This window comes from Hypanus sabinus, chromosome 5 (assembly GCF_030144855.1).
Source record: "Hypanus sabinus isolate sHypSab1 chromosome 5, sHypSab1.hap1, whole genome shotgun sequence".
Taxonomy (NCBI): Eukaryota; Metazoa; Chordata; class Chondrichthyes; order Myliobatiformes; family Dasyatidae; genus Hypanus; species Hypanus sabinus.
In genome coordinates this window covers 155,370,203-155,383,970 of record NC_082710.1, presented here as the reverse complement: position 1 = coordinate 155,383,970, position 13,768 = coordinate 155,370,203, and the positions used below count along the sequence as shown (strand labels likewise).

The 13,768-nt window shown below is 42.7% G+C and overlaps 1 protein-coding gene across 1 annotated transcript in view; it reads right to left on the bottom strand.

Annotated features, from left to right (window-relative positions):
* Window positions 1–2,709: 2,709 nt before the first annotated feature.
* LOC132393797 (uncharacterized) overlaps window positions 2,710–13,768 on the bottom strand; it is a 39,823-nt gene continuing 28,764 nt past the window's right edge. The window contains exons 7-10 of the mRNA XM_059969192.1: window positions 5,514–5,636; window positions 5,342–5,425; window positions 4,424–4,522; window positions 2,710–4,087 (exon numbers count right to left, since the gene is read on the bottom strand). Coding sequence (XP_059825175.1) covers window positions 4,017–4,087; window positions 4,424–4,522; window positions 5,342–5,425; window positions 5,514–5,636 — 377 coding nt within the window. The 3' untranslated portion in view covers window positions 2,710–4,016. The remainder of the gene's footprint in view (window positions 4,088–4,423; window positions 4,523–5,341; window positions 5,426–5,513; window positions 5,637–13,768) is intronic.

The window sequence follows — 13,768 nt, the reverse complement described above, 5'->3', positions numbered from 1 at the left end:
TCATGCCCTGAGCAATTAAGAATCTATCAGACTGTGCCTAAAATGTACATAAACATTTGGCCTCCACAGCTGCCTGTGGCAAAGAATTCCACAAATAATGTGAACCCCAACCCAACGATAACTATTCTAAATTCTAGACATTTCCACCAATTACTTTACCCGTCAGATGCTCACCCCCAGAATTAAATAAAACTGCCAGTGTGAGCCTGTTCGGTGCTTGAACAAGGGTTCCAGCTCGGGTCCTGTGTTCCATGGGTGAAGGAACAGCAGGTAGCTCTGACTCGTCCAGATGTGTGTTGACATGATCATCAAGTTGTGATGGCAGGAACATGGTAGCTGATTCCTCCAGATCTTGGTGGGCTGATTTAAGGTGATCCACCAAAATATATTCAGGCTCTCCTGTCTCATCTATGACAAATATCTTTTCTTCCTGTTCCAAAGCACGAAATGGGCCTAAGCGGATGTTGGTGTGCATCATGATGGACAAAAACAAATGAGGTGGAATGTAGCCACACACACACACAAAATGCTAGAAGAACTAGGCAGACCAGGCAGCACCTATGGAAAAAATTACAGTCATGTTTCAGGCCAAAACACTTCAGCAGGACTGGAGAGAAAAAAAGCTGAGGAGTAGATTTAAAAGGTGAGGAGGAGGGGAGTAAGAACCACAAGGTGATAGGTAAAACCTCGAGGGGGCAGGATAAAGTAGAGTTGGGAAGTTGATTGGTGAGATGACATGACAGAGAAAAGGGGACTGGGGGGGCATTACTGGAAGTTTGAGAAATCAATGATTCTGCCATCAGGTTGGAGGTTCCCCAAACGGAGTACAAGGTGTTGTTACTCCAACCCAAGTCTGGCCTCATCACAACAGTGCAGGAGGCCATGGATAGACATATGGGAATGGGAAGTGGAATTAAAACGGGTGGCCACCGGGAGACCCCACATGTTCTGGCAGATGGAGCATAGGTGCTTTGTAAAGCAGTCTCCCAATCTATGTCGGGTCTCACCAGTGTACAGGAGGCCACACTGGGAGCACCAAACACAGTAAATGACCCCAGCAGACTCACGGGTGAAGTGTCGCCTCAGCTAGAGGGACTGGTTAGGGCCCTGGCTGACAGTGAGGGAGGAGGTGTAGTTCCACAGGAACCGCAGAGTGCTGCACACTATACTGGGAGGTAGGAATAGGCGTGAAGAAATTGAAGTTACTGCGAAGGCTGGGGCGCAGATGAGAGGCTACCTATATACCAACTCAGCTGTAGACAACTGAAGGTCCTCTTTTGAATCTCTTCTGAGCCCCAGCGGGACCCATGGAGGACAGCCATGCCATCAGAACAGATTTTAAGGTGTGGTGAAACACACGCATTGGCCATTGGACTGCAGCTGAATCGCCATCATGTGATCTACCCTAATGCCGAGGTTCTGGGCCATTGCAGCCCAGGCGATCTGATATGAATTGGGAAACTCAGTCAGAGCAAGTATCAGATAGGGTGCTGAACCACGTCTGCACCCATCATCAATGCTAGAGGGACGACCTCTAGCCACCTGGTGGTCCGGTTCGCCATGGTAAAGAGCTGCGTGATCCCAAGGTGGGGGGGGGGGGGCAGGGAAGAGGGCCAACAAGGTCCACGTTGACATGGTCAAACCTTAAAATATGCCAATGGCGCCTGGACATGATGGTTACTTTTTGCCCACTGCCACTCCACACAGCCTTCAGTCCAGTCATGTACGTCCTTTCTAAGGCTATGCCACACAAGCTTTAGTGCAAACAGCTTTTGCGAGGCCTTCCAGCCCAGATACGAGAAGGCATTTATGGAGTCAAAAATGGTCAGCCTGCAGTTTGCAAGCACTATGGGGCAAGGGTGATTGGTTGAAACATCACACAGGAGAGAAACCCCAGCTTTCCCAAACATAATGTCAGCCACTGCAGGCCTGTGACTGATGTTTGGTAAGCCTGAACCTCTTGGTTACTTGTCGTGCTGATGTTGATGCCCGGTTGATGCTGCAATGCAGTCAGCACTGCCGAGCATTTGTACCAAAGTGAGCATGGTTAAAAACACAGGCCTGCTGCCATCTCTTTCACAGCCGCAGGCGAACTTACATTGGGGGCTTTGCTGACTGGGCTTATTTGAGCACGAGAGAATGATGTACCGTTGCCTGTCTCAGTTTCATCTATCAGCCTTTTTAGCAATTTCCCCACAGTCCATCGTGGGTACATTACGGAGGGCTATGCAATCTTGACCAGGCATTTGCTGCATGAAGAGCTTTTTAAAAATAAAACAAGTATAGTGATTTCCCAGAAGAGACAGCAGAAGCTCTGAAATCGCTCAGGCTAGGCAAGGAGAGCAGTTGTTCGGGATGCTGAGAGTCTGATCGTCCAAAAATCTGTAAAAGGTGAGTTTTCAGTGATCATGTTAAGGCGGGTGTTCTAGTAGACTCACCACTCTCACAGCGGTGGAACTGCTGAGTGACGCTACCACATAGAAATATTTGGTGTTGTCGCCGGAGATTTCTCACAGTGTGAATTGGGCCTTGGCTTGTGCACACCAAGCAATGGTATTTGGCTCCCAAAACTCCAGCAGTGCATTGGCCGACATGTTCAATAACTCTGGAATCATCCGCGAGCATCAGGATCACCAGTGTAGGTTTTCAGAAATAAAACAGTGGAGGAACCTTATGTTTAGAAAAATCCATGGCAAATCATTTATTCAACATCAAAAAACTGAATACAAGCACATTAAAGGTCCTCTATATAATTACCTCATCATGTCAGCTGTCTTAAAGTAAATCCCAACCCAATGTTTGTGGTTGTGAATCCTGCACATTTCCACCAATTACATTACACTACAATTGCTTCAGCAGACTTCCAAATTTCAGCAGCTTTCCTTCATGTGTATTGATAGACAATTGGTATTGAAAGGTGGACATTGCTGTAGTGTAACTGCACAGCATTCAAGATTAACACTGCAGAATCAACAAAAAGACACCATTGTTATGGGCCAGGCTGGCAACCCAAAGCAAACTTTCCAGTTTGTATTGTGGACGATATTTTTATTGATCTGAATTTTGAATTGAAAGAACAAATACAGGTGATTCCAAAAAGATGGTGCATGAGAGGGAAATTTCAAGGTGATTTTCATGATCAGCAGCCCAAAATCAATTAAATACACCCAAAAGTATTCAGGGAGCAAAATCTTTGTGACCAGTGTAACTGTTGCTCTCGTCACATCCTGAAAAACAAACGTGTGAAAAAAAAGCAACCACACAAAATTGTGCAGTGGCCCTTACTGTTATTGGCCTCTCACTACAGGAAGGACGTGGATACTGTAGAGAGAGTGCAGAGGAGATTTACAAGGATGTTGCCTGGAATGGATGGAGCATGCCTTATGAGAATAGGCTGAGTGAACTTGGCCTTGTCTCCTTAGAGCGACGAAGGATGAGAGCTGACCTGATAGAGGTGTATAAGATGATGAGAAGCATTGACCATGTGGATACCCAGACGCTCTTTCCCTAGATGAAATGGGCAACACCAGGGAGCATAGTTTTAAGGTGCTTGGAAACAGGTACCGAGGGGATGTCGGGGTAATTTTTTCACAAAGCTGTGGGAGCGCGGAATGCACAGCTAGCGGCAGCGGTGGAAGCAGATGCAATAGCAAATTTTAAGAGCTATTGAGATAGGTACAAGGCGGTAAAAAAAATAGAGGGCTATGCACTAGAGAAATTTGCGGCAGTTTCTAGAGCAGTTTACATGTTTGGCACCACATTGTGGGTCAAAGAGCCTGGAATGTGCTGTAGATTTGTGTGTTTCTCTGTTTATTCACATTTAGGGGATGATCCTGTGTCAACGCATCGTTAGCTGGAAATACTGTGTCCTGAAATGTAACAATGAGGTGTTTCCAATGGCAGATTCCCATCCACAGGAACAAAACACATGTCAGTTATGAAATTATGTAAACAATGTAACTTATGTAAACACATATGAGAATGCATGTTCTCATGGACAATATTTCTCAGCCATTTTAAAGGCTCTGAGGAAATCCGAGTGTAGCATCAACTTCACGCAAGTCATGGCATCCTTCAAATCGACGCACTACAACAAAGAGAAGAGTTTTTGTTATGTGCTGCGATCAAACATTATGCTCATATAGCAACAGCAGGAAAACAGATGGCAAAGAGAGACAGAAACCACAAAATGGACAAGATGGACAAAACAGAGGAGGTAGTGAGATGGGTCTAAATTTACAACCATCCTCACAAACAGACGCACACTGGATGGAATTAAAATTATAATAAAGATAATTTAAACAAAATTCATCAAGTTCTGGTGGAACAACCGCTTCTCAGCTTTCTGTTAAAGGAGTCCAGCAGAGGTGAGACCTCCTCTTCCTCATACAAAATCAACATGATTATAAGACTTGATACTTACAGCGATACGTTGCAAGGAACACCAAGATGACTGTAACACAGCTGACTATCAGCGCAGTAGGTATGGTCCATGTATAAATGCTGGTGTGACAGCTTTGGTCTGTGAATGTATAACATCGAATACACTGAGATCACAATGGACAGCTCATGTCGGAAAATATAAAAACTTGCATTAATGTAGCTTTTTACTGTGTAGAACATTCCAGAGAATTCCTCAGGAGCATTATCAAACAAAACTTGATGCTGAATTATCTGAAAGAACATAAAAGTCTGCAGAGCAACAAACGATCTGTTGAATGGTTGATGAACATCTGTAGGGGAAAGGAACTGTCAACTTTTCTGCTTGAAACTGCATCAGGACTGGAGAGGTACTGAGTATAAAGGAGAGAGGAGGAAGAATGAGACAAGGGCCATTTGGTGATTCATGCGTCAAGGAGGGGTGAAGCATGAAAGGCAGATTGAACAAAGCAGGGGGAGGGAAAGAGGGATGACATTGGCAGTCAGATGATTGATAGATGGAACCAGACAGAAAACAAAGAGGCAGATGTAGCCAGGTGGTGGGGCAGGAGGGTAAATGTGAAGACAAAGAGGAGGGAAATAAGCATTGACACAAATGCAACCAGTGCTGGAAAATAAGCAAGAAAGGGGATAATGGCAGCCATTGGGGAGAGGTGCTGAGCAGGTGGACACAAAGACTGATGGGGGAAAGCAGTGGTGCTTGATGATCAACATGTTCCATGGGCAGAAGGTTTTGTTCCATGCTCTCTCTCGCTGTGACTGCAGCAGAAGAATTAGTCTAGATAGAACACTGCTGTGAACTGGAATTGACATTATGGAGAGAATGGCCTTATGCATCGCAAAGAAATATGGAACTAATTTATGTACTATACCATGTAAGCAAACACTGTAGTAAACTTACTGCTTTGCTGAATCGCCTCCATCAAAATACTGACCAAAATGAGGATCACAGTCATATCATTCAAGTAAGTGGAAGGATGGGAATCTATGAAATACAAATGATAATTGGTTTGGAATATATGGTTTTATCTTAAAATCAGGAAATTTTATTAAATAGGCAAATTGCTCCATACCTTTCTTTTCTTGGAATTCCTCAGTAAACAAGCAGCTGGACTTCCGAATGACAACCGGTGCAACAATAGCCAGAAGTCGAACACTCACCATGCATAATGCAATGATGGGGATAAAGTTAGCATCTGGAGAGCAAAGATTCAACAATATTTGCTGGTCATTCCTTTGGGAAATTAAACTGATTTAAACTGATTTGAAATTAAACTGATGTGTCACAAGCACACGATTACACATTTTGTACACGTCTTCCAGGGATATTGCTGACTGCATTTGTTCTCTTTGAAATTTTTGCTCTGTACTTCACAGCAGGTAAATCTTTTTCACATTAAGCACTACAAACCTTATCCACCTACTCTCAATAAGACTAGAAGACATAGAAACAAAATTAGGTTATTCGGCCAATTAAGTCTGCTCCGCCATTCCTTCATGGCTGAATTCTCTCTACCACATTCTCCTGCCTTATTTCCATAACCTTTGACACCCTGACTAATCAAGAGCCTATCAAAACCCACTGTAAATATACTCAATGACTTGGCATCCACAGCCATCCGTGGCAATGAATTCCACAGATTCACTACCATCTGGCTGAAGAAATTCCTCCTCATTCTGTTCTAAATGGATGTTCCTCTATTCTGAAGATTTGCCCCCGGTCCTGAACTCACCCATTATGGGAAACATCCTCTCCACTTCCACTCAATATGGATCTCTCAATATTTGATTGGTTTCAGTGAGACTCGCTTCATGCTTCTACTCTCCAGTGAGTACAGGCCCAGAGCCATCAAATTCTCCTCACAAGTTAACCTTTTCATTCCCAGAATATTTCTCACAAACCTCCTCTGGACCCTCTCCAATGCCAGAATATCTTTTCTTAGATAAGAGGAACAAAACTGCTCACAATACTCTGAGTGTGGTCTGATAGCCTTAGCATTACCTCCTTGCTTTTATATTCTAGTGCATTCGAAATGAATGCTAACATCACATTTGCCTTCCTTACCACTGACTCAACCTGCAAGTTGACCATTAGGGAGTCCGGCACAAGTCACTTTGCACCTCTGAATTTTGAACTTTCTCCCCATTTAGAAAATAGTCGACGCCTTTATTCATTCTACCAAATTGCATGACAATACACTTCCCTAGACTATATTCTATCTGCACTTCCTTTCCCATTCACACAATCTGCTAAAGTCCACCTGCAGACTCCCTGCTTCCTTACTAATACCTGCCCCCACCCCACCTATTTTTGTATTGTCTGCAAATCTAGCCAGAATACCATCAATTCTGTCATCCAAGTCTTTGACATATAATGTGAAAAGCAGTCCTAATGCAAACCCTGCAAAATGCCAGCAGCCAACCAGAAAAGGCCCTCTTTTTTCCCGCACTTTGCCTCCTGCCAGTCTATACATGCTTGTATCTTTTCTGAAACATCATGTTATGCAGCCGCATATGCAGGATCATGTCAAAGGCCTTCTGAATATCCACCAGCTCATCTTTGTCTACCCTGCTTGTTGTTGCCTCAGGATTTTGAGAGGCAAGACCTCCAATTGAGGAAACCATACTGTCTTTGGCCTATTTTATCATGTGCCACCAAGTACCCCAAATCTTCATCCTTAATAATGGCTGCCAAAATCTTCCCAACAACTGAAGTCAGGCTAACTGGCTTATATTTCCTTCTTTCTGCCTCCCTCCTTAGAGTGAAAGAACATTTGCAATTTTCCAGTCCTCTGGAACCATTCTTGAAAGATTATTACAATTGCCTCCACAATCGCTTCTGCTACCTCTTTCAGAACACTGGGGCATAGTCTATCTGGTCCAGGTGACCCACCTTCCTTCAGGCTGTTTATCTTCCCAAGCACTTCCTCCTCAGTAATAGCAACTACACTCACTTCTGCCTCCTAACACTCCTGAATTTCTGGCACAAACTACTTATTTAGTTGGTCTCCTATTACAATGTCTCCAGCATAATTTTTGAGTGGTCAGATATCTACTCTCACATCTCTTTTACTTTTTATATATTTGAAAAAAGAATTAATAAATACCCACACATTCCCTCAACCTTCTCCACGAATTTAGAAAGGGTTGCAGAGGAGAGTCTCCAGTGACAGTTTATAATTTCTGAGAAGCTTGTTTGGTACTCCGCTGCACAAAGTGATGTTCAACTTATGAATGTGGAATTGGATATTAATCACTCCTTATATAAACACTGATTTTTCACAGAACATTATCTAAATATTTTTTGCTGATGTGGAAAATTAATTTCTCAACAAGCCTTATGATTTACCAAAAAAAAATTCAACATTTGTGTATCTGAAATAGAAACAACAGCAAGATTTTTAAAGCTGGTCATTTTACATGTCTCCAGATAAAATATAAGAAAAAAAACTGGAGGAAAAAATAATCTGGATATTGGTGACAACTGGAGAATAATGGGCCTCCATTTAATCTCAAAGTGAAACAGCTTGATGATTGAAAGCTAATTTTTAAAGACACACTTTCTTATCTATGCAGGACCCTATTAATATCTTCTTCTATACTAGTGTCTAGCTTACCTTCCTTTTCCATCTTTTCTCTCCTTATTGCTTTGTTTAGCTGCCGTCTGTTGATTTTTAAAAGCTTCTCAATCTTCTAATTTCCATCTAAATTTTGCTACATTATATGCCCTCTTTTCTTTTTATACTACGTCTGACTTCCCTTGTCAGCCACAGTTGCCCCATCCTCCCTTTAGAATACTTCTTCATCTTCTGGATATATCTATCCTGCACCTTCCGAACTGCTCCCAGAAACTCCAGCTGTTCTATCATCATACCTGCTTGTGTGCCCTTCCGAGCAACTTTAGCCAATTCGTCTCTCTCATGTCTCTGTAATTTCATTCAATGCTGAAAGGTCTGACCTTATCTCCTCCCTCTCAAACTGTAGAATGAATTTTACAAAAATGAAACATGTGCCTTCAATTTATACTCATGTAACCTGCTCACAAAGGCCCAGTTTATGTTTTTATCAGAATCATTTGCATTCAGCTCTCATCATTCTTACTACACCAGCAATCTGCAACCTCTACCACCAGGGACCACAAGTATATTGACACACTCCTACTTCCAGATCCCCTGCAAATCACTCATCATCCTGAATGACATACTCATCCACTGATACTGTGATGGCCACACTGAAGATGACACCAGCATCACAGACATGACACAATCTAGAAATGGACTGAACGTCAGAATGTTGAAAAAGATTCAGGAGCTCACTCGCACCAATACAGGAGAGAGATGTTTGAATTCCACACCTAGTCAGTATTGTTCAAAATCCTTAATTTCAAGGTATATCTGTTATCAAATTATGTATAACATATGTAGCCTGGAGATTCATCTTCGTGCAGCCTGCCACAAAACAAAAACTTAATAGAATCCATGAAAAAACCCACAGGAGGGACCATCAAACATCCAATGTGCAAAAAATAACAAATTATGTAAACAATATAAAAAGTAAACAAATAACATGTGGCAAATAAACCACAGGCCTGAAAGTGAGACCACGGCCACTGGCCAGTTCATCGCTGAGGTGAGTGCAGGGGATCAAGACTCCGGCACCTCACTCCCAAGGATAGTAGTGAGGAGAGAGGGAGACAGGTCAGGTGCTGGCAGATGGAACCACAGCACCATAAGATATAGGAGCAGAATGAAGCCATTTGGCCCTTTGAGTCTGCTCTGCCATCTCATCATGGCTGATCCAATGTTCAACTCAGCCCCAATCTCCTGTCTTCTCCCCATACTCCTCCTTGTCCTGAACAATGAAAGCAAGCTCTGCCTTAAATTTACGTATAGACTTGGCCTCCACAGCTGCATATGCCAAAGACTTTCAAAGATTCTCCAATCTCCACCTAAAGTAATTCCTCCTCTTCTCAGTTCTAAAAAGAATGCCCCTCTATTCAGAGGCTGTGTCCTCAGGTCCTACACTCTCCCACCATAGGAAACATCCTCTCCACATCCTCTCTGTTAAGACATTTCACCATTTGATAGGTTTCAATGAGGTCACCCCTCATTCTTCTGAATTCCCGCAATTATAAGCCCAGCACCATCAAAAGCACTTCATATGCCAAGACATTCATTCCTGGAATCCTTTCTGTGAATCTCCTTTGAACACTCCCCAGTTTCAGCACATACTTTCTTAGATAAGGGGCCCAACGCTGCTCACAATACTTCAAGTGAGACCTCACCAGTTCTTTATAAAGTCTCAACGTTACATCCATGATTTGATATTCTAGTCCCTGAAATAAATACAAACATCACATTTGCCTTCCTCACCACAGACTCACCCTGCAAAGTAACCTTTAGGGATTCCTGTACAGAATTCCCAAGTCCCTTTACACCTGTTTTTTTCTGTATTTTCTCTCCATTTGAGGGTGTTGTGGATAGTCTGGAGGGTTGTCAGAGGTTACAGTGGGACATCAGTAGGATATAAAACTGGGCTGAGAAGTGGCAGATGGACTTCAACAGAGGTAAGTATGAAGTGGTTCATTTTGGTAGGTCAAATTTGAAGACAGAATATAATATTAATGCTAAGACTCTGGGCAGTGCGAAGCATTGAGAGATCTTGGGGTCCATGTCCATAGGACACTCAAATCTTCTGCACAGGTTGACGGTGTTGTTAAGAAGGCATTCATCAACCATGGGATTGAGTTCAAGAACAGTGAGGTAATGTTACAGCTATATAAGACCTTGGCCAGACTCCACTTGGAGTACTGTATTCAGTTCTGGTCACCTTACTTCAGGAAGGATATGGGTAATATGGAGAGAGTGCAGAGGAGATTTAGAAGGATTTTGCCTGGACTGGAGGGTGTCCCTTATGAAAATAGTTTGAGAGAACTTTGCCTTTTTTCCTTGGAGCAACAGAGGATGAGAGGTGACCTGATAGAGGTGTATAAGGTGGCTGTGTGGATAGCCTGAGACATTTTCCCAGAGCTGAAATGGCCAACACGAGGGGGCATAGTTTTAAGGTGCCCGGAAATAGGTACCGAGGGGATGTCAGGGGTAAGTTTTTCACAGAGTTGTGTTAGGTCTGTGGAATGCACTGCCATTGGAATCCACTACTATTGTATCTGGAGGTGGTAGAAACAGATACAATAGGGCCTTTTAAGAGACTCTTAGATAGGTCCACGGAGTTTAAAAAACTTAGCGAGCTATGTGCTAGGGAAATTCAAGGCAGTTTCTGGAGTAGGCTACATTGTCAGCAGAACTTTGCAAGCTGAAGGGCTGGTAATGTGCTGTAGATTTCTATGTTCTATGTTAGTAAACAGTCAATACTTATTCTACCAAGGGACATGACCACACACTTCCTTACTCTATTCCACCTGCCATTTCTTTGCCCATTTTCCTAGTTTGTCCAAGTCCTTCTGTAGCCTCACTACTTGCTCAGAATTACCTGCTCCACCACCTATCTTCATATCATCAGCAAACTTTGCAACAAAGTTATCAATTCCAAAATATAAATCAGTGAAATATAATGTAAGAAGAAACTGTCCCAACACAGATCCCTGTGGAACACCACTAGTCACAGACAGACAGCCAGAAAAGGCTCCGTTTATTCCCACTCTTCATCTCCTGCCAATCACCCACTACTCCATCCATGCTAGCATCTTTCCAGTAATACCATGGGCTTGTAGCTTGTTAAGCAGCCTCATATGTGGCGCCTTGTCAGAGGCCTTCTGAAAATCCAAGAACACAACATCAACCAATTCTCCTTTGTCTATCCTGCTTGTCACTTCTTCAAAGAATTCCAACAGATTTGTCAGGAAAGATTTTCCATTGAGGAAACTTCAGCTTATTTTCTCATATGACTCCAAGCACCCTGAGTATCCTCAATAATCAACTCTAACATTTTCCCAACCACTGAGGTCAGACTAACTGGCCTATAATTTCCTTTCTTCTGCCTCTCTCTTTCCTTGAACAGTGGAGAGACATTTGCAATTTTCCAGTCTTTCAGAACCATTTGTGAATCTAGTGATTCTTGAACGATCATTGCTAATGTATCATGATGTCTTAAGCCACATCTTTCAGAACGCTGGGATGTTCACATCTGGCCCAGGTGATTTATCTACCCTTAGATCTTTCAGTTTCCCAATAACCTTCTCTCTACTTATAGTAACTTCATACACTTCATAACTCCTGGCACCTGGAACTTCCACTATATTCATGGTGTCTTCCACAATGAAGGCTGATGCAAAATACATGTCCAGTTCATCCACCATTTCCTTGTCCCCCATTTTCCCTCACCTGCATCATTTTCCAGTGGTCTGTTATTCACTCTTGCCTCTTTTTTACACTTCATGTATCTGAAGAAACTATAGGTATCTTCTCTAATATTATGGGCCAGCTTACTTTCATATTCCATCTTAAAAGTCCTTCTTAATGACATGTTTTGTTGCCTTCTGTTGGTTTTTAGAAGCTTCCCAATCCTCTAATTTCCCACTAAATTTTCCTCTATTATATGCCCTCTCTTTGGCTTTTTTGTTGGCTTTGATTTTTCTTGTTAGCCGTGGTTATGTCATCATTCCTTTAGAATAGTTCTTCTTTGTGATGCATATATCCTGTGCCTTCTGAATTGTGTCCAAAAAAATTCCAGCCATTGCTGCTCTGCCATTGTTCTTTACCAATCAATTGTGGCCAACTCCTCTCACAGGCATCTGTAATTCCCTTTACTGCACTGTAAAACTGATACATCTAACTTCAGCTTTTTCTCAGAGTTCAGAGTGAATTCCATCATATTATGATCACTTTCCCCTAAGAGCTCTTCGAACTTAAGCTTTATAATCAATTCCAGTTCATTGCACAACACCCAATCCAGAATAGCTGATGCTCTAGAAGGCTCAGCCATGAGCTGCTCTAAAAAACATTCTAGAAATTAACCCTCTTGGATTCCAGCACCAACCTGATTTTCCCAATCTACCTGCATATTGAAGTCCCCCATGACAACTGTAACATTGATCTTTTGTATGCATTTTCTATCTCGCATTGTAATTTGTAAATCTCATCCATGCTACTGTTTGGGGGTAGGTATACAACTCCCATCAGGGTCTTTTTACCCTTGTAGTTTCTTAGCTCTATCCACAATGATTTAACACCTTCTGATCCTCTGTCACCTCTTTCTAATGATTTGATTTCATTTTTTTAACCAATAGAGCAACACCACCCCCTGTGCCTTCCTGCCTGTCCTTTTGAAACAATGTGTGTCCTTTCTCCCAGCTATAACCTTGCAGCCATGATTCAATGATGCTTTCAACATCACACCTGCCAAACTGTAACTGTGCTGCAAGTTCATCTACCTTATTCCGTATACTGCATGCATTCAAATACAACGCCTTCAGTCCTGTACTCAAACTTTCTGATTCTGTCCACCTTTATTGCAACTCATCCGGTTGACTGCAATTTTGCCGGGTCAGCATCCTCTCCTCATGACACATTGCCTTTATCTGTAAACCATCTTCAGCACCATTATCTGCCTTTCCTGCAATACTACTTGCATTGAAATATATGTAGCTCAGGGCACTAGTCGCACCATGCTCAACCATGTGATTCCTAACTTTGATGTCTTACCAACATCTGCCTCCACTACCTCTCCACTAACTGTTCTGACACTCTGGTTTCCATCCTGCTGTAATGCTAGTTTAAACTCCACCATGCAGCAAACCTTCCCGCTAGAGTAATATTCCCCCTCCAGTTCAGGTGCAAACTGACCTTGGAAGAGAGCCCAATGATCCAAAAATTTTATACCCTCCCTCCTACACTAACCCTTAGCCACATATTAAACTGTATAATCTTCTACGATCTGGCCTCACGAGCACGTAGCATGGGTAACAATCCTGAGATCACAACCCTGGATTTATTTAACGTAGCACCTAATTGCTTGAATACCCTGTACAAAACCTTGTCACTCATCCTACCCATGTCATTGATACCTATATGAACCAAGACTGTTCACACTCCCACTTAATGAGGTAGTGCTTTGTGCCCAGGTTGGATCAGTCAATGTGCATGCTAAGGAACTCTGTGTTCTTCACACTCTCCACAGCAGAGCCATTGATATGCAATGCAGAGTGGTCAAACTGCACCTTCCTGAAGTACACAATCGTCTCTTTCTCTTGTCCATATTAAGACTCAGGTGGTTGTTCTTACACCATTTGACAAGCCTTTCTACACCCCTCTCTAACTGCAAATTCATCACTGTTGCTGACGAGGACAACCACCGCTGTATTGTCAACAAC